The 22,128-nt window shown below is 36.2% G+C and overlaps 1 protein-coding gene across 3 annotated transcripts in view; it reads right to left on the minus strand.

Moving 5' to 3' along the window:
• Positions 1–22,128, minus strand: part of LOC122638171 (homeobox protein AKR-like) — a 40,008-nt gene that overhangs the window by 12,029 nt on the left and 5,851 nt on the right. Inside the window, exon 1 of one of the 3 annotated variants that reach the window (XM_043830936.1) lies at positions 7,496–9,188. The exons of 1 other annotated variant lie outside the window; for it this stretch is intronic. In XM_043830936.1, the coding sequence (XP_043686871.1) occupies positions 7,496–7,811 (316 nt within the window). In that variant the 5' untranslated portion in view covers positions 7,812–9,188. Of the gene's footprint in view, positions 1–7,495; positions 9,189–22,128 lie in introns of those variants that run through there. One more of the 3 variants, XM_043830937.1, reaches the window with a different exon arrangement.

Consider the following 22,128-nt stretch of genomic DNA (forward strand, 5'->3'; position numbering starts at 1 on the left):
AGAAGGAGAAGAAGAAGAAGAAGCAGAAGAAGAAGAAGAAGAAGAAGAAGCTGTAAGAATGACCGGACGCGAAACGATCAGCTTGGTTATAAAGTCAACCGAGTTCAATTACTTTAGTTGCGTCTTCGCTCGAACGAGTTCTCGGTTCGAGAATCTACTCGAGTTCCCCTTACACGCGCGTATTAATGTACACGACGACTGCTCGTATCACGCCATTGGCAACCTTTGAAAAATATCATGCATATCTTTATTCGTATGATATATAAACTTAAAAAAAAAAAAAAAAAAAAAGAATAGAAAAAAAAAGAAAAAGAAAAATTAAAAACTAATTCGAAACAATAGAAAATTGAAGCGTACAGTTTTGTAAATAAAGTGATTGGATCGTTCTAAGCTCGTTTGGATTTAAATTGACTGATTAAAAATAAGCGAATGTTAATTCCCTTTAATTTACATCGCTGTTTTGTAAATTTCAAAATCAACTTCCTTTGTCAATTACAAATCTACGAGATTACAGCCCTTGAATTTATTTCGCAATTTTGTAAATTTCACAATCGATTTTCCTTGTCGTATAGTACGTGCGCATTTCAATCTTGAAATTCACTTTGAACCCTGTAAAACATGTTATTCTAGTAAACAGATCTCGCGTGTTGACGAAGTCTAACGATCTATGTGCAATGTATTATATGTATGCACGTATGTATACCTATAGGTACATAAGTCTGCATATGTTACCTATGGCGATGAACTCTAGAAACTAACTTCGAGGAAGGACCTCTGTTATCTACGAAGTAACGTGACAAGCACGAAATTGTACTTGCAGAACTTTCAAAAGATCGATTTATGATTGTCTTCCTATGAAAGCTATGCATTTTAACACGTTGACTACCGAGAAAATTTTACGTAAATCGATACGACATCTACCTAATGTTTCCGATAATTAAAAAAAAAAAAAATATATTTGTTTTTGTAACTATTAAGCTAGTCATTATCTATAATTACAATCTTGCAAATGTAAAAAAGAAAAAAGAAAAAGAATTATTAAGGTTGTAAATAAAGCTTCGCAAAATCTAATATCCAGTCACTGTTGACTCTTATAGTATACAGCGTGTTAATAGACGAGAATTTTATCTGATCGGTTTGATCATTGTTTTCGAACGTACGAAGCAAAGAAGATTGAGAAGCGTTACGTAAGCGATTTTTCTAATTATCGTTCGTACATCGCATCGGTCGTAGAAAAAAATGAAGAAAAAGTATGATTAATGGGGATAAACGAAAACTCGTATGAATATAATTTGGTAAACATCTGTTTCGTTTTTTCTTTTTTTTTTTCTCGTTAAAAAAAAGTTATAAAACCGGAGTTCAAAGAATATGCGAGTAGTAACAATATTAATATCTAACCTGAAGCATTATATCTAAAACCTGTTTGTGAGATCTAATCCTTAAAACGAGAATCCTTAAAACATGATTTAAAAAAAAAAAAAAGAAAAAAGGAAGAAAGGTCTAAAACATCGTTGACATATTTTTACACATACGAAATGAAGATGCGAAAATTGTAGAGATCGATCAGATAGAGCAACTAACCGAGTTCGATTAAAACACGACCAATTTTCACATGAACGATGAGTTATTGAGAGTATGGATCTCACACGATGATATGAAAAGCTTTCTATGGAGGAGTTTGCGTCGTTCAATGACATGCTTCATGAATGTCTCGGCTGAAAAATATTCAATTGGATCAATCGCGACGGCTTTGTCATTCTTGAAAATTTTTCGAACAAAGAAGCGATACAGAACGAGAAAAAAGAAAAGAAGAAAAAGAAAAAGAAAAAGAAAATAAACGACTGAATTGGTGAGTTAACAAAAAATCTAAGTACGATATTTATCGTTCCAAAAGAATGTACAATCAAACGTCGCCATTTTATTAATTTTCCAATGAATCTTATCGTAAGAAAAAAAAAAAAAAAAAAAAAAAAAACAAAAAGGAATTACGAAGTATCAGGCGCCTCGCATAATCTTTCTAATTGGCTGAAATACAAATTTATCGATCATCGATAATCGACTGTCTCTCGAGGATGAATGAGCAAGCGCGGGAATCTCGAACGCTATAATTAGACGGCGTATTATCAAAGGCACGCGGAATCGAATCGGACATTCGTTTCGGCCTCTGCTCCCTCTCTCCTCTATTATATTGGAGCTAAAGTGATTCTTGTTACTACATGTTCTTAGATGTATCTTTCTCGCTTAGTACGGATTAGTTCATTTGTGTGCTCGCGTGTACCCATTACTTAATATCTAGTTATAACCAACGCACTTTACACCTAAGCTAAATTCGCATGTATGTATCTCAGGACCAAGGACAAAGTAGAGATATTTTCGACGCGAATCTACTTCGTTCAAAGCCAACGAAGTTGATCGATAAACGGTTTGAAGTTGAAAATGTAGGAACATTTCGATCTTTCGCAAAATAACATAACTTTCGAAGCACGGTATTATTGGATATTTTCAAAACGTCAGAAAAAGAATCAAATTCGATCGTGGAAAAAATATTGATGTATTTTGAATGGTTTGTTGATGGAACTTTTCAAAGGCAATGTTTCAATGCAAATTCGAACTTACGGACGTGCATGATTTATTCCGACAACGTCCATTTCCGTTCAATGTTGCGAACAAGTTTCTAGTTGTACAAATATCTGATGTTCAGTTAATTATTTTCTGCAGAAGCATGTCGCGGTAAAAGACGGTAAAATATAAATGAAGCATACAAAAATACATATAGACGTATACGTACATTATCATAACTTCATTCGTTATATCTAATCACCTTATTAAGTGTATAAAGTATAATTTAGAGAAAGTAATTGAAATATCGATAGTAAGTTAGGTAATTGAAATACATAGGATGCAAATCGTTAACGAAACAATAAGGTTGCACGACGATTCATTTGTAAAAATGTTAACACGGTTGGATACGCTTTTTTCGTAATAATAATGTTCTCCATACTATCTAAATAAAAATACCTTGAACGATTCATCGCGACATATCACCTCATCCATAGCTAGAACGACGAACGAGCAACGACGGTAACCTCGTTGACATCCGCTTACGTATACGACGCCCTCACGCTTTGCATTGAATACGTCGATTACATACGTTAAACCGAAGAATACATATGCATCGTTTGAATGATCGATCGTTTTAGACGGCGACGACGACTACGTCGTCTACGACGACGACTACTACGACAAAAACCAAAACCGCATCGTTATCATTATTTATCCCGGTTGGTCCATCGAAGGCAAGATGGTCCGCGTGTTGGGTTATCATCGCCTTCGCACATTCGCGTGTGCACTACTGTGAAACGAAATTTTCGAGATATAAATTGAGAGTATTTTATAGAGAAGCATGTGTTATCTTGATGCGAGGCTACCGTCGTCGTTGGTATTATTAGAGAAATTTAATCTCGTTCTCTGAAGAGTCTTCCTTCGATTCGAGACGTCGTTTTCGTCATCGATAACTTCATGAATTTTAACTTATCTTTCCAAGATGTTTCCATCCAAGATGATGAAAATAGAATGATGTATTTGTATTTCCATTAGAAATGCAATCTTTTATAAGACAAGAAAAAGTCCTATTTCTGTTGACCGATCGATCGATATATATATATATATATATATATATATATATATATACACACATATACATATATAAAATAACATCGTAACAGTCTCTATGAATTATTAAGTGAACCATATTTCGACTATAACAATTCGATACTAATTATTATTGTAACTTTATCGACGGGTTAATATAGTAGTAATCAAATTCAATCTCATTTGACTTTCTTTTAAATAATCTATGTCCTTAAACTAATCTTCTTTCTTCTTAGCAACAACGAAAAAAATTATTTCCAAAGATTCGTATCTTCAAAACGAATAGAAATTAGAAGACTTTCACTTCCCTCCCCAAGTCGTTTGTGGTCATTATTGAATTCCAACGAATAGCCTTCGAATTTCATGCAGGCAATACGATAGATTGATTCGATCGTTAATATGCCATGCATGATCGATGAACGAATAGACAAAAATTATCAGTTTCTTTCTAAACCATGTTCACATGTTTTTTGTTGTTGTTGTTGTTATCGTCGTTATCGTACATTATAAAAACGACAATTATCGCGGAAAAGATATGTACATGTGATTCAGTTATAACGACGTTTCGAGAATCCTCATGTTTATTCCGACAATCTATTTTTCACATGATCGTACGTTATTCTTTTCAGACCGATCATTCTCGTACACGTGGTTATCATACTTCAAAAATGATTTCTTACGAGACAAAATCTTCGGAATATTTAACTGTTACGCAACGAGAATGTCGATATCGTCCTACTTTCAATAACATTTTTACCTTCCCATAAACGACCTACATTCAAACTCTCTTCGAACATTTTACCGTATAACGTAACGAGAAAACACAAATTTAACGTCAATGTCAGGAATCACGTGACGCATTATTTAACCCTTTACCTTTCACGAATCAACTTTTTTACATTTACAAATTTTCAAACGTACCGTATAGCTCTCGAATTTACGATACAAAGTTTCAAAAGAACGTATATATTGTTTTTCAAAAAAGTATAAGAAAATGTTTAAGCAACGAGAAATAGAGGTTAGAGAGAACGATGAAAGACGGAACATGTTCTCGTTTAACTTGGTCTCGTTGTTAGGAGGACGAAAGAAAACGAGAAATTATTTCATGGACGCGCAGCACGGTACGCCAAGCGTCGAAAGCACGTGGCGACGAGGCGAAACGTCTTGGCGCTCAAGAGGGGTTCACACGAGTATGAGCACGGAACACGGTTCGGGAATGAGCGTGCGCACACGCGCGCACGAGGCTTCGAAGCTTCCACGGTCGATCAAAATTATTTTCTACATCGTTGTGTGCTAGTCGATCGTTTGGGAAGAGAAAGAGAGATAGAGAAACGGAATAAAAAATTAATGGAAAAGTAAAGAAAATCGAATGAACGAAAAAAAAAAAAGAAAAGGAAAAGCATTTTTCGATGTACTTTGACCACGTGGTCTACTAAAACTTCCTCATGGTTTCTATTACCTTCGACTCACAAATTCTCCCCGTTTAACTTTCCTACGAGAATAGAATTGACTCTAGAGAAGAAACAAATTACGAATGCTCGCAACGTGTATGTACGTATTACGATCGTGCTCGTAAAAGCGTCGAAGGACGTTCGAATAAAAGGAGGAACATGTTGTCGCAAATGTTTCAATATGGTTTTTCTTTTCCTTCTGCGCTGACTCCTCTTCTCTCTCTCTCTCTCTCTCTCTCTCTCTCTCTCTCTCTCTCTCTCTCTCTCTTTTTATCGAGACGTGGATTAAATTTTCGATATATCCGGATAATAAAAGAGACAGAAGTTCATAACGGAGGTAATAATGCGAACACAAGAGAGCGCTACTACATAATCGTGTCTAAATATGGAACGGGTCACGGTCGTGCGAGCACTCGCGCTTGTTCGTTCGTTCGTTCGTTCGTTCGTTCGTTCGTTCGTTCGTTCGCGTTTCGTCCTTAAAGATCGTGAGACCGACTTCAGCGCAAAACATCCTCCTCCTCCTCCTCCTCCTCCCTCTCCTCTCCTCTCCTCTCTCTCTTTCTCTCTATTTCTTTCTTGCTTGCTCCCTCTATCTTTCCCTCTCGTGACACAAGTCGGTCGAGGGGAAGTAAACAAGTCGACGAACCGGACACTTTCGTATCTTCTCAGTCTCTCTTCGGAAGTCGTTTTTCTTCAAACCTGTATACAATGTGTTATCCTTACTTTCTAACTTTTATATATATATATATATATATTGTTGTTATTAAAAAACATTCCACGATTTTTTGGACATTGCATCCAAAAGTTTTAATTCTTTTTCAAAGCAATATCGACTCCGACTCGACATCGCATTTCTTTCCAAGTTGTACGTCTAATCGCTTACTCGAATACTTTACATAAATAGTATACGTAAATAAATGTCGTTGTATTAGTTAAATTCTAAAATATTGAAGTAACGGTAAACCACTCCACAACGAGCGAAAGTGACGAACTCGATACGAACAGATGAGAATAACTCGGAGACCGCAAAGTTTTAAACGTCGTTTCGAAGCTTAAAAATGAAAATGTCTATGGAAAAACGTTCATTTCGAAGTACGTGAAAGAGGAACGCGTGGTGTATGAAAATAAATGGAAAAGATATATCAGCGAAAATATAACGAAATTCTTTGCGAACGCACGCCTACGTACGTTCTTCTCAAGATGGAATAACTCGGAACCTTTCACCGGTATTAGTAGTACGCGAGTAAGTCGTCGCTCCATTCTCGTTTACTCTCGCTTATTCAACAACGGGATCGTGGGCTCGTTGGATCGCTCGTTTCATTGATAGCCCTGGTGCGCGAGCACGACCATGACTCGAACGTCAATTACGTCTCGCGTTTACGATAATCGTCTGTCCGCGTGGACGAGATGAGTTATAATTATCTAGTCACGAAACTTAGTCAGGTTCTTTCGCCGTTCTTCCGTTGAGAAAATATATATTCGTATTTCTTTCGGTAGCTGTTCGGACGTTCGCGTAGCACGTGTATTTCTCTCTTTCTCGCTCTCTCTTTGATCTGTTCCTTCTCTCGCGAGAAACACGATGTCGACCGAGAATGCGGACGGCTTCGTAGTTTCATCGTGCGCGCATAACTCTTCTTCCTTGCGCAATAAGACGAAATGCTGCCAAATTTTACATCCAATCAGAAAGCTCCATTTTCATTCCCAAAGATTGTTGTTCCGTGGGTTTGTTTGACGTTCGGTCACAGTCCACGTGGGAAGTATAGAAATCAAAGAATTCCTTTTTAATCTTTTTCTTTTTTGTTTACGGCTAAAGTCGAACGTTGTTTTTGGCAAATAAGAATGTTTGTCCTCGTCATCATTGACGAAGAAATTGTGAAAAGGAAAGAAGAAGAAGAAGAAGAAGAAGAAGAAGAAGAAAGAAAAAAGAAAGAAAGAAAGGATGGAAAAAACTATATTACGTGCTTGAAGCGAATGACAAAAAAAAAAAGTGAAAAAGACAAAATGGCGACGAGATAACGAGGAGAATGGGAGAACGAAGAGCGGAAATTTGAAAAGTTGACCATGCGACTTCGACGAGACTCCTGCGGTTTTCTCCGGTAAAAGAAGAGAAAAAGAAGAGATGTTCGTCGGAAGAACGGCGAAGGGGAAGAACGAGCGACGAATCCCACGGACCAGCCCGGCCTGGCAAACAATGACGAGAGTGACAGCTGCAAGAGCACAAGACGGGACCTTTCCCCTTTCTCTCTCTCTCTCTCTCTCTCTCGCTCGCTCGCTCGCTCGCATTGCTTCTCCTTTAACTACTCCATCTTTCTCTCTCTCGCACGCCTTGACCGCCGTTCTTGCCGCTTTCGCTCTCTCTTTCTCCCTCTCCCCTTTTCTCTCTTCTTCCTTACCTGGCGAAAGTGCGTTCGTAGCAGCGTTCGCGGTTACCGCCGACTGTGAAAATGACGGAGACGACTCGTCGTCGTCTCGAGACATCGTCGTCAATGAGCGATTTCGATCGACTGAACGAGCATGACGTCGATGATGATGACGATGATGGTGATGATGATGATTTCGATGATGATGATGATGATGGTGATGATGATGATGATGACGATGCTGATAACGTTGTAATTGTTGTTGCGAATCTTGTTGCTGTTGTTGATGCATACCTGCCCTATCGCCGTTCATTCTCTCCTCCAGATGTAGCGCAGCGGGTGGTAGCATCGCTTCCTCCTCCAACGTGCCGCCTCCTTCGAAAATGTTTCTCCTTCTCGAGACGTCCTCTCTTTTTCTTGTACTTCGTATAGTACAAAAAAAAAAAAAAATAGAAAAAGAAACCCGAAAGGTAATGGTAACGCAAAGAATGACAAAGGAAACGACGAACTTGCGTCGTACTATGACGAACGACACGTAAAAACAACGGCAAGACGATTGTTACGCGCACGTTTCACGGAGAACGAAGATTTGAGGGATATGGTGTCACGCGTATAGTAACGCACGTGTGAAGACGAGTACACACTGGAATGCGAGCAATAATATACAAAACACGCCTTCCTCTTCAAGAGAATCTCCCAGTGTCACTTTTAATCCTCTTCGGCGTTAAAGTAAAGAAAAAAGAGGACGCACTTGTTCTCGATCCCCTTTTCTTTTCTTTTCTTTTCTTTTCGATCGATCCACAATAATTTTAACGTGCCTCCGAAATCACCCCAAGTTTCGTTGAACACGTATCAAACTTCTCATCGGTCTCGGACGACAGCAACTTGTCAACGACGATAAACTCGGTTGCGTGAACGTCGTCAACGGGGACGCGTTTCGGCGTTGTCGCTCTAGCTTCCGAGGTGGCTGCATTTGATGAATCTGAAGGCGTGTTCGTACTCTCTCTTCCTCTCCCTCCTCTATCCCTTTTTTTCCTTCGTCGAATGTCTTTCGAACGCACGCACACTGACGACACTATTTCTCGAACGCTTCGTAACGGAGTATTAATTGTCTATCTCTCTCTCTCTCTTTTTTACACTCGCTTATCTTTTCGCTACTTTGATAAAACTCGAAATGTCTTACGTAGTAGTCGTCCTTCGAAAATACTATCGACTGGACAACGGCACAATAGGATATAATCGCGGAACTTTTTTTTTTCTTAAGATATCAAAGAGAGAAAAAAAAATGAATCGAACGACGTGTACGTGTGTTGTTTAAGGGCTGTGTACGAAGGAGAAAGGAACGCATGTACGGGAAAAAAGAAAATCGCAGGGGATCTGTAGCTCGTGACGTTTCACGCTACGAGCGATCCCTTCTCCTTCTACAGAGATCGAGACGCGACTGAACACGTCACACCGCGCCGACGCCGGCTTGACAGAAGGCCTCCCTAACGGTAGACCGGGACGCTGAAGTTTTTTGCTTTCGTTAAGTTCTCCCACCCTCCCCTTGCCTCCGCTATCCCTACCATTGACGCAATCGCGTATCCCCACTCCTCGCTCCTACCGGCGCCGCATTCGACGCTTCCCCCACTAACGTCCGCCAGTTGGCGCGAAAACGTATCCCGTGACAGCTGCTACGTTACGAGCGAGCACCCGAGTAGAGGCTCGGTCCACGTCGGCTCCTTCCGATTCTTCTCGCTTCTCCCCCCTCCCCCTACTCCCCTCTCTCTTCTTATAACCCGCGCGTCTTTCCGTGTCAGTCTTCCTTCCTTCTTTATCGTGTTTCTGAGCTGCACCATACTCTCTCTTCTGTCTCTTTCTCTCTCTTACTCACTCAGTCTCTTGTTCTAGGAACTCTCTTTCATTCTCTTCGATACGCCTGTACTCTCCACAAGGGAAATGGACCTAACATGGTTTTCTATAGAATACCCTTAATGTACCTGCCTGCTTCTCTCCGCGGTTCTTTCCACCGACGCTCAAGTCACAGAGAGGTAGCTTTTGAAACTTTTATTTCGCGCGCTTTCTATACGTAAAATAATCTTTCACTGACTTTCTTTAAGAGAGATGTCGCCTGAAGGAAAAGAACGTTTTTCCTACTTTTCTAATTTTTTTTTTTTTTACTCTTGATGCGTTGGGTCGGTTAAATGATCGGTCAAATGAATAAACAAATAAGAAAGAACAATGAAAAGGAGACTATTTCTCCAATTTTCTATTATACGCGTATATGTACGATGAATCGAAAGAAAATAATTCTATCGTGGTAGAGGTATTCCCGCGATTCTTTGTACGTTTAATTTCCATATATTATATGATTTGCTGATGTGATCGGGGGAAGAAAAATTCCCTTATACACGAAGAAATATCGAATACTTTTCGAAGCAACTTCGACGAAGTGAGAAATCCTTGAATCTCGTCGTAAGTTTATCGAAAAGCGATTACTTGAGGACACCCATTGCGAGAGACTAGGAACCCAAGTTGGATGTAAATCTAACGCAAACATCTTCTCTCGATGCACGAGGCGAGGTAATGAGATTTCCGGTTGAACGAACGATATGCCTTATCTTTAACGTTACTAGTCTTATTGGATAAGCGTCTTACAAGTGCGCAAGTAATGCTGTATAACGCGGTTAACATTTTGCTCCAACTCGGTTGTTCGACGATCAAGAAGAATTTTATTTCATGAATATCAGAAATCGAGATACTTGGAAATGAGATGTTTCTTTTTATTTGAAATAGGAAGAAGAAATAAATCGTTATAAGTATATAATTTCAAAAGGATCATTATTTTGAGCTTCGACTAGAAGTTGACAATTTCAGGGCTGACGTTCGATCTCGATAACAGAGACGGAAGTCGCTTGAGAGAGGGAGGGAAAGAGTGGCAGCACGCGTGAAGAACTCGTCAACGGTAGCCGACGACGGTAGGCGGTTGATACGTCGTCGTCGGTCGTCTCTATCAATAAGAAAGAAAGAAGGGAAAAGGGAGGAGAAGCAGCAGCGAGTTAAGCGAAAGAGGAGGAGAAGGTGGTATAGGAAGGAGAGGAGGACGCTTCGAAGACGTTGCGCAACTGAGGGACTTACATAACTTCGATACGAGCGCCACTCTCTTTGCTTTCCCCTCTTCTTCGACTTGTTCGAGGTACTTTGCGCGCGAACAGCACCCCCACTTCTTTGACTTTGACGAGCACGCTCTTAAAACACGTGCTAGCCTTGCCAACAGTCCTGCTATAAGCTTGCTTGCTTGCTTTCTTTTTTTCTTTCTCGACTGTCAAAGTATTCTTTTTCAATTTTAGACGTATCGCATTCGTCGATATCTTTTCGAAATGATGAAAGGTTTGAATATTTTGAAAAGATTCGAAGAAACGATTAGACTAAAGTCGATATAGATTTTTCGGATAAAAAGAAACAAAAAAGAAAGAAAGGAAACATGCGAACGTTCAAACGATCGAATAGAATACGAGCGTGATATTTGTTACCGTTCGACCGGTAGTATAGATATCAATGAGAGATAAGAGAGCTTGACACATTTCTCTTTATAAGGTTTTAATAAAGAAATCGTTAATTGCATAATTGAATATTTTTTATTTGTTTTTCTCGACGAGTACTCTAATTACCGTTCGCGACACGCTAATCTGTTATTCTACGTATGCTGTTCATTCATACACCGATTGTATGATGAAATAGCGACCATATGATATGCTCGTGTGATCCTTAAGACTTCGTACGGTTTTATTCGTAATGTCAGCGGTAACAGAAGCAGGCAGGTGCCAACTGCTGTCAGTTATATATTTTTCTTCTTCTTCTTCTCTTTGCACACATAATGATCTGTGAGAAATTAAAAGAAAAAAGAAAAACAGAAAGAAGAAAAAAAAAAAAGATAGCGAAGAAGAGCGAATATTCCATTCCTCTCTCGTTGTTACGTAAAGTCAACCATATCTGTCTATCTATCTTTATCTTCCTCGTGCTCGTAGCTATAGGTGAGAAAGAGAGAAATAGAGAAAACGCGCGTGCTCCGACACTTTCGATTTATGAATGAATCGTGTACCATACGTGCGTGTACATGCATGCGCGTAAGAATTGGCCGGGTTTGCTAGCATTTGACGAGCAACAAGTCGTGCTCGAGTGAGCGCGTATGTGACGAGGACGACAAGGAGGACGTGTGTCCACCTTCTTCCGTTCTGTCGACCGACACACGCTTCTGGACAATCGATATTATATTGCATAACGCGCTTTCAAACGAATTGAGATTCGAACGAGAAGGTTATTCTTAAGATAATTCAAGTTTTTCGAAATGTTCTTACGATCATTGGATATCTATCTTCTATTTGCTAATTTTCCTACAAATTTTCAACGACTTTGCGTAGAAAAGAAAAGAAAAGAAAAGAAAAGAAAAGAAAAGAAAAGAAAAGAAAAGAAAAGAAAAAGAAGGAGAGTAAAAGGAAATTAATATTTCATTCTTGCGCTAGTTATAAAAATAAATGTATAAATAGAAATGAATGTAGCGCAGAGTGTCCCCGAATTAAATGGGCACATACAAGAAAATCTACCGGCGTTAAATCCGATGAACGTCAAATCTTCTTCTTCGAAACATAAAAAAGATACATTTAGACAATACTCATTCGTAAAATTTAAAAGTCAATATATCTTGAATAAAGCATTTACGAGCATTTTGAAAGAAACATTTTTCTTGCTTTAATGTCCCAAATTTATATTTTAAGTGTGACCATTTAACCCAGAGAACGTCCTGCATAATAATTATCAATACGTATAATATATTTTAATTCGTGCGAAAAAAGTTGTTTTCTTTCTTAGATATGTACTTTTACTCTTAAACGAGGAATTTACGTTCAAGCAGAATCATCAGAGAAGTCTGCATGTAATATCGTAACTACGGATATCCTTGGATCGCGTTTCGTTGAATAAGCAGTGGAAGTGATCGCATTGCCGGTAGGGATAACGTGTGCACGTATACCTAATGTGTATATATACATGTCCGTATAAATATACACACACATATATATATATATATTTATATATATATTCGTTCGACTGCACTAACGGATATTTCCATAAAAGCAGACATCCGTAAAATATCTATTTTCGATGAACATTTATTTCTTCTTATTGCTAATTCCTCTATTAAATCACATTTGTACGATTTAAGAAGAAAATAAAAGGAGATAGTCGAGAAAAAATCACAATACATTGGCAACAATTATGACGATAATAATAATCATTAATTGATCGAATAAAAAATACCTCGTTCGAGTTATATATCCGTTGACGTTTTTCTATATTTTCATCCTACTTGCGTTATCTTCGAACTGGTTGTTATTGCCAACGATAGAATTCGATATTATAAAATGCGACTTTTTACATAAACGATACGACAGATAACCCTTTCGACGTAAGTCAACGAGCAAGCACACGAGAAGCCAATATTCGATGTTTAATCATCGCGCCACGCGAGAATGTCATTCATATTTATGCGCATTCGTTCTCTTCGATAATGGAAAAACATATCAATGTATGCATGATACATATGTATTTATATGCGTATGCATATAGCTTCCAAATATATGAACTGTTAAGTGAAAGAAAGAAAAAAAAAGAAAAAGAAAAGGAAAGAAAAAAAGAAAGTTCACACGAGGAAAAGACAAATTCATGTCGAACGATTACAATGTCGATCGTTGACGACGACGAGTTCGTTTTTCGATTTGACAGTTCCCGACTTATTTTTGACGTAACGCAACCGTTCGAAGTTCTTCCATAATCACAAGTAGAAGAGGTCTTTATTTATCTTATCGCCTTGACGGTTATATCGGGAGTCGTATATTCATTTTACTTTAACGCGTCGCGAGAACGGTCCCACAGGTATATGCTTCTATCTGCCTATCTTTTCTCTCTCTCTCTCTCTCTCTCTCTCTTTCTCTCTCTCAACAAGAGAACTCTTGTCGAAAGAGAGCAAAAGAGAGGGAAAAAGAGATAGAGATAAGAACGCCTGCATCCAGTTGTCAGAGGAACACAGATAGCTTCTTCGTTCCAGTCGCTTTACTTTTTCTTAGCACCCCTTTAAACTTTACAATCGCCTAATATGAATTTTAACGATAGCGTGAATCATGATAACGAGATAACGCACGTATCACAGTTACAAGTTTATCTCTGGTATGTAATATCTGCGAGTAGATTTTTCACTGAATATATTTTCTATGATAATCTATCGTTCTCTTGTTAATACATTTCTCTTCCTATAGATGTATTTGTTTAAATTTATACATGTAATATACACCATCGAAAATAACTAACCATCCGAAATACTTTCACTGTCAAGAATATCGATGATGAATTTGTACTTTATGATTCAGCCGAAATCTTATACGTTCCGCTACATAAAGAACAGTAAATTAACAGAGAAGTACAATGCAGCAAATTATACGAAAGAGAAAGTTTATATCTTTTATATAGTGTGTACTTAGGGTCTCCACTTTGTCATCATGTTACTTCATACATATCTCTCGAAATATTTTCGAATCTTGAAAAATATACCGAGGAAATAATTGACAAGACTTAAAAATTTACGATGACGATAGTTAGATGAGTAATCGTACTTAATAATAGTGCTATACGATAGACGAAAACATGTCAAAAGAATTTACTTTATTTTAACGATCAAAACAAATCGATAAGTAAGCAGACTTTATCGTTATGTAGATAAGATGTTTTGTTATATGCGTAAATATCGAAGAAAATAAAAATGTTTGTTAAATTATTTAAAAACCATTTTCAAAATAATGGTCAATCCTGGCATTAGTCAACCGTACTAAGACCGGTCTTAAAAGTACGGGATTATAAATGGTATACCTACTACAACTATTATAGTAATGTCTCAGTACAAATCTTCTTATCTCAACTTTCTCTTTCCTTTTCAGTTTTGGTCAATATACCTGGAAATAGTACAGACAGAGGATATTTTTCTTATTTCTAATACTTGTCGTAGTTAATAGTATATCCCAAGGGTAAGAATTCTATTCGTTCACAGCATGCAACAGGAACATGGTTACCAGTTGTCGGAGATGGTACGTTCCTAAGCAGAACAAAAGTAAACGCACGTGTACGTTGTAAGCCGTGTCACGATGTAAAAGGGAAGCTGAGAGGTTAAGAAAATAGTAGTCGAAGTCTCTTTCTCTTTCTCTCTCATTTTCTATTTTTCTTTCTTTCTTTATTTCTTTCTCTTTATAGTATTGGCTCGTAAATCACGTCGAATGAAACAGGAAGAAAAAGATAAAAAAGAGCTGCGTGAATAAGGACGAAATTAACTTAGACTTTCATTTCTTTTTATTTCCTCTCTCTTTTTGTATTTTCATTCGTTGTATAAAATTGATTGTAAGATCAAATATTATTAAACGTTTACTTTTAAATCGTGACGTTTACCTCGTTTCTTCTTTTATACGTATAAAAACAAAAAAAAAAAGAAAGCGAAAGAAGTAAAATGCACGTTTACAAATTTTTTCTTTCCCTTTTCCTTTTTTTTTTTTTTTTTGAGAACGTTTCGTTGGATCGATCGAGGTCGTGTTAAATCTTTAGCACACTTGACACCTTTTCTCCGAGCTCGAACATTAATTGCCTCTAACGTATAGGTGTTACACCGACGATACGTCCAACAGAGCGATTTTAACGTTAATACCATCGAGATTTCGTAGTCGCAGGATCGACGGATTTTTAGTGTGACATTTGTGAAGTGTAAAACAAGTTCTATGTATTTGCTTATCGATAAAGATTTTAATCGATCTCGAAGAAGAAGTTGACTTAGTACGTTAGCTCGATCAAGGATCGAGGAACGCAAGAAGACAGAAGTCCTCGGTTCGTTGATCCAAGTTCGACTCTTCGGAGCTCGAGAGCTTGATCTAAGTTTAGTGTAACGCTCGTAAGAGGGACCAATTCGGCGTACCGTTCGTTTTTCATCGTCGGTAACCACGACCTGCATTACGTTCTATACGAGATACATACAACACAACACCGTAAACGAAAATAGCTTTTCGTATACACACATACTTTGCTCTTTGCGAAAAGCTCCGCGAACACTTGACGCCTTTCTCTCGATGACAAGTCCTACCTAATAAAACGAATTAACCGTCATCCATCATCCTTTCGAACGTGACATAGTAATTTTATAGTGAAATCTTGTCACTTTTATAGCATTAAAAGTGATGATGAATTTTGTTCGCTCGATATAGATTTTAAGATATTGCTGATTATATATATATATAAAAAACAATCTTATAAGTTATCCGTAGTTATAGTAATGTTTATAAATATGATATATATATATAAACATTTAACATGTACAATAAATTTGTTTAATCTAAACAGTTAATAAACTGTTATGTCGTAAGATTCGATTATTCAAAACATCTATGTAAAATATCTATTCGATCGAGACTAATATTACAAAAATCAACTATTCTACAGTTATCTAATTACTTTGATCGAACTAATCAACGATCCAATTTAAATAAATGTCTGTAGGACTTAACGAGCATCTGTCGAGAAAAAAAGAAAAAAAGAAACAGATAGAAATAATAATTACACTATAATGTGAATAACCATGGACTTTATCCTACCGATAAGATTTTCACGCTTAACTAGACCACCGTGTAAGCGATTAGTAGTCCATCTCTAAATGACTCGCGTAAATCTGCTAGACTCGTTTAATAGTTTGAACAAATCGTTAAGAGCAAAGCAAGGGTTTGCATCTTTCGTTAGCACGTCTTCGAGCAAGAGCGATTTCTTCTCCTGTTTAAACAATTCTTCTTCTCTTAGAATTGTATCCTTGTATTAAGAAAGAGTTACTTGTCCGTATTTCATTATAATAAAATAATCTATTACCAAATTAATTTTATTTCACTCAAAAATAACGACTCGTTCAATTTCGATACTTTTATCAATAACCCGAATTTAATTCGTATACGATTTTGAATCTTTTATATCTCGTATTCTTGTAAACATTATTCTATTGATTGGTTAAAACATGATTTATAGAATAACCTTTTACGTTAATTATTCTAATAGTTCTAATATTAAAAAATATATCGAAAATAAATCAGCAAAAGGATTTTTTGTTTTTTTAATCAATCGTTTTATCATTCGCCAGTATATCGAGTTATTCGTTGTTACCTATGCAGTTAAGAAAGTATCTATTAACAACGGAATACGATGAATAATCTCAAGGCGATCTTTATAAAAAAGATTGTCAACTTCGGACGTCGATAAGCGCGTTAAAATTCTGTCTAGAATTCCTCTTCTCGATAAAGTTTATCTCCTGGCTCCTTAGAGTGTTAATCTCTCACGAAAAGATATGGTTGATAGTAAGGTTGTGAGGGAAGGAAACATAAGTAATATCGTTATGGATAACCCGAACGACCCGTTTTTAACGTCGACGAAAACGGAGAGAAATTCGTGAGAGTTTCATAACGTCGAACAATTTCGAAAACTTAACGAACGCGCGAAACACAATTTTAAAACTTGCTTGCCGCAAGCAATTCGATAATCACGTACATACATATGTACGACGCGTCTGGCCATTTGAACCATGATGACATTAATAAGCAAGTTGAAACGGTAAAAAAATTTGATTTCGTCAGACTGTCACATTTGAGATTAAAATTCCTTGAGAAAGATCTTCTAACTGGGCGGAAAAAAAGGTAAAGAAATGAAAATATTCAATATCTTTGACGAGTTACAATTTTTATAGGAAACTACTAATTCATTATAATGTATATGCTGAGAACATTGTAAATTTTATAGATATCTATTTTTTTTTTTTTTTTTTTGTAATAATAAGAGAAAAGAAATATGATAAATTCTCTGATAAATATCTGATAAGAGAGAAGCTTATAAACGTGATATTTCTAAAGCCACCATTAGCGACATTAGAATCTTTCAATATTACTATCAACGTGATATCATCTTTGAGAATGCATTATAAATAAGATATCATTCAAACAAATATTTCCCTTTGTCCGATAATTAGATCAAACTCGAGCAAGAGATAGATCAATTTTGAGAATACATTTATATGCATGTATGTATGTATATATGTATGTATGTATGTATGTATGTATGTATGTATGTATCTACACACACACACACACACACCGAAAGAAACCATCGATCATCTTTCAAGCTGATAATTTTGAAAAATTTGAAAATTCGATAAACCTCAGGTAAAACTTTCATTCCATTTTCTGTAAGAAGGATCGCTATGAAAATGTCATTTAAGTCGAAACGGAGAACCATTTAAGACTTCAAAGCAACGTCTGGGCATTCCACGTAGGTCAGAAACGGTTTTAGCTACGGCCTTTAAGCCGAACTTACGTTGCGATCTTTGAGTTCTCAGTTTCTCTCTCACTCTCTCTTTGTCTCTTGACGACGGATACGGAAATCGACAAGATTTGTAAGTAGAAAAAAGATCGATCGATTTTTGTCAAAAATAATCTTCGAATCTTCTAAATACCATCAACAATTATTTTCTAATACCTTACCTTTGCTCAAGTTAGCGATCTCATTAAGAGCATCGTTATCATTGATAGCAACTGATACGAGCGAGATACGTGGAAAACAGGTTAAAACAACTAATCCGAATATAGTTAATTTTTGTTGAATAAATTGGATCGAAACTACTTACGATTCGATACGATCTACAAGTTGTCATGTTTCATTCTCGTCTGCGATATAGTCGAATAGAGATACGTTCTAAATTGTTATTCATGATCGTACAACTACTTATTTAAATATCTTTTTCTTTTCTTTTAAATCTGCATCTTTTTATTTCTTCATCTTTCAAGAATATCTATACTTCGTATTATTTTTGCCGTAATTGGCATAAATTTGTCATGTTTCGCGAGATCATTATTTTTAAAAGATAAATGTAAGGGGACTCGATTAAATACAAAGATAAAGGAGGCGACACTTGGGGTATGAAAACGCTTTTCTATTTTGCAATGTAAGAAAGACGAGTGACATGTTGGCATCCGAACACTCGTAGATTCGTTCGGAACCACCTACACGTTCGTGTTCGGTCAGTATCGCGTTTGACGTTTCACCTTCGTTTATTTCAATCGGGGCTATTAGTCTTACGTTACCAAATGAATCACTCTCAATCTGGACCATCTAAGAGAACGGTTGATCCTTTATAACGCCATGTAATTTGCAAGTCAGACGTTTGATATCTATATTTTTTTTTTCATTACAAGCTGGCTTAACATGTTATTTTTATACTATTTCTTTTATAATTTAATTAAACTAAAGAGATTAAAATAAAGATTTAATTATAAATAAAATAAAATATGTATCATCATATATAAATAATACATTCCTAAATAAATAATATAGTAATATATTGTGATTTGACAAAGTCACAAATTATTAAAATTAATTATTCGTTCATATTCGTAATTTAATGTTTGCAAGTTTTATTCTATATAATTTATATATTAGAAACAAAATCCGGTTATAGAAGATGTAATCGATATATGAAAATTGCTAGGAATGATCAACTTCGTTTAAAGGTTTGTGATATGAAACTGAGAATCGTTACCCACAATGTTTTGTTAAAAAAAGCAAAACAGAAAAGATTTCAAAGCTCTGACGATAAATATGATAGGGTGCAAACAAGGCACAGAAAAGCCGGTTAATTTGAAGACTATGCGGAAGCTCGACTGGTCTCGACTATTTTAGATCAAGTGCCAAGAACATCTCGTCAGGATGTCTCGAATCGAACGCGTTTACTTTAACGTCAGTGCCGCGAACACGATTATTATCGTAGATCAACTTGGAAAAAGTCATGTCGAGTGATAAATTTATCGTTAACGTGTTATGATGATTGATGAGATAGTTTTATACAATATATATATATATATAAATAAATCGACATGTACGATTAATATTATTAATAATTTTGTTAAATATAAAATTATAGGTCACATAATTGTTTTAGAATAAATTAAAAAAATTTAATGTTGACTATCGATGCTTTCACTGTTCATTCGACTCTTATCTCTTTCCTGTATATATATATATATATGTATGTATGTATATGTATATATGTGTATATATACGTATATATAAAAATTTAGTAAATTGAGTTCTTAATACCTATTTTGTTTCTACTAATGTTTCATAATACTGTAATAAATCTCTTGTATTACGTTGTGTATGTGTATTATATATATATATATTATATATTATATATTATATATATAATAAATTTCCGTTTGAGAAACGAGTGCGAAGGCAACAGAGAGATGCATAGATCGTTAGAGGTTATCGATTAGCCTACATAATCACGACGAGTTTTTCGCTCGAAAATATTTTCTTACTTAATCACCATCGGACATATAATTCAAGCATTCAACGTTTCGTCAAATCTTTTTTTGGTAATCACTAACTAAAATGATTAAACTTAGGAGGAATGTTCGTGTATTTACAATACCATATACCATATATTGTTATGTATATATATATATATATAAATAAATAAAAAAATGTTAACGAATAAGCAACGTTACTAAAATTATAATATATTAAAAATGAAGGAAGAAAATATATTATTTTTTTGCAAACAAGCCACGTGTCATAACTGTTTATCATACGAATGTAAATAACCATGATTTTATCATTAAAGCAAAATTCTTACGTTTCGATAACCAACGCGATTCGTGATAGGAGAAAGTTGATATCGGAAGGAAGAAAAAATATACATACAATCGTACATACATGTGTATAGCGATCTCTTTTACGAGGATAAGGACAGAGATTCGTAGAAACGGTTTATCGCGTTTCCTTTTTCATTGAGTGAACGTCGAGACATGGATAAGCACAAGCCCTTTTCCATGAATCGTTTCAGCATATGATTTTGATTTGGCAAAGGTGTCGTTCAAGTAAAATACGAATGCATGGCACGTGATGATTTTAAAAGTCTATCACTTCGCGAAGATAAAAATAGGAAGAAAACTAGATAAGCTTGACGTTTGTAAATTGACGTTAGACTAACGTATGTACATATGTATTTTCTAAGTACGAGATCAAAGTACGGTGCTCTTAATAAATATAACGATCGGAGCGTTAATATATAACCAATAAGAGATAAAAAGGAAGAGTAACTCTAAGAACACAGTTCGAAACCGTAATGAAACTTAACGAGAGTTTAAAAGCGAGAGAAGAAAATTGATTTTATTATCAATCTTTACCTCGAGTCATTCGAGAGATCAGTGAGTCGATGATTCCTCAGTGGCAATTCAAAAAAAATTTTTATCGGGATGTCATCGAATAGCTTTAAAACGTTTAGAAAAGACACAGATCTACATACATACGTATGTGTATGTATGACACAGACGATGAAATGTCAATAAAATCGATCAAATCGAAAAATCTCAAAACGTTTTCATCTCGTCGATGTTCGTAGATTTCGCGGAAAGAAGAAAATAATTTTCTAGGCGAATTCTCGATGATTTCTCTTTCGTTTAAAGTCAATTACTCTTAATCGATTAAAGGATCTCGAAATATGAAAAAAAGAACAGAACGGCAAACCTAATCTCTCATTGGTATTATCAACGACCTAGTGTGTAGAAAAAAAGAGACTGAAAGAGAAGGAGGGAGGGAGTTTCGTCGGGTCGAAGGCGGTGACAGGCGAGTGCCTCTTAACCAACTCTAATATTACGATAAGAAAGATACGATATATAGTGTCTTTGCGATAACCGTAAATCACATTGGATGTTTATTTGCGTCGAACGACGAATAGCAAGCTCGTTGCGTTACTCGTATTCTCTGGAGCACGGAAAGATATTTCGCCTGTAAGATCCTCCCCATGTGCTTTTCCTAATACATATGTTTTCTCTCACACTTGACTTTAACTATTTTCTCTTTCTGCATTTCCATTATAACGAGACATAACGGCAATGACATTTTACATCCGTTTAATTTTTAACGAGTCAATATGTTTATTACTTAAGAATAGAACTCCATCCTACGCGTTATTAAATTTTCAATGATTTTCTTTTAATACATTTTTACTAAATAACTTTTATTTAAGTGTTTGTTAACGGCTTGTAGATTCGTATCATCGTAAAAATCCGTGTACCTACACGTATTTGCAATCATTTCCTTGATTCTGGAAGGACAAGTTACGCGAGTAACCAACAGAGACTTTATAACGTCGAGTTATAACAAGCAACGTCCGTCGAATTATTCTGCATTATGATAGCCTGAATGCATTCGAGGTACTGCTTCTAGCTCTTTATTCCGCGAGCACAAACATACACACACAAGAGCGTGTGGCCCGTGCAAAATTAGACGTACTTGGACCGCCTAGTCATAGCCATAGCGCATAGTCTTTTCTATCGTCTAGTGACTAATCGTCGAAAATTTGATAGAAAGAATCGTTGGACGATGAACTCGAATCACGTTGGAAATATTGTAGACAAATTTCATAGTTCGATATGTAACAGTTAAAAAAAATGAATTTCTGTCCGATAAGGATTATTATTAGCCTAAGTTACACAATACTTTCGCATCTTTGACACGCACCACTACTGGCCAATGACCAGAGCTAGATAACGCGTTCAACGACGACC

This window comes from Vespula pensylvanica, chromosome 2, assembly GCF_014466175.1.
Source record: "Vespula pensylvanica isolate Volc-1 chromosome 2, ASM1446617v1, whole genome shotgun sequence".
In the NCBI taxonomy this organism is placed as follows: Eukaryota; Metazoa; Arthropoda; class Insecta; order Hymenoptera; family Vespidae; genus Vespula; species Vespula pensylvanica.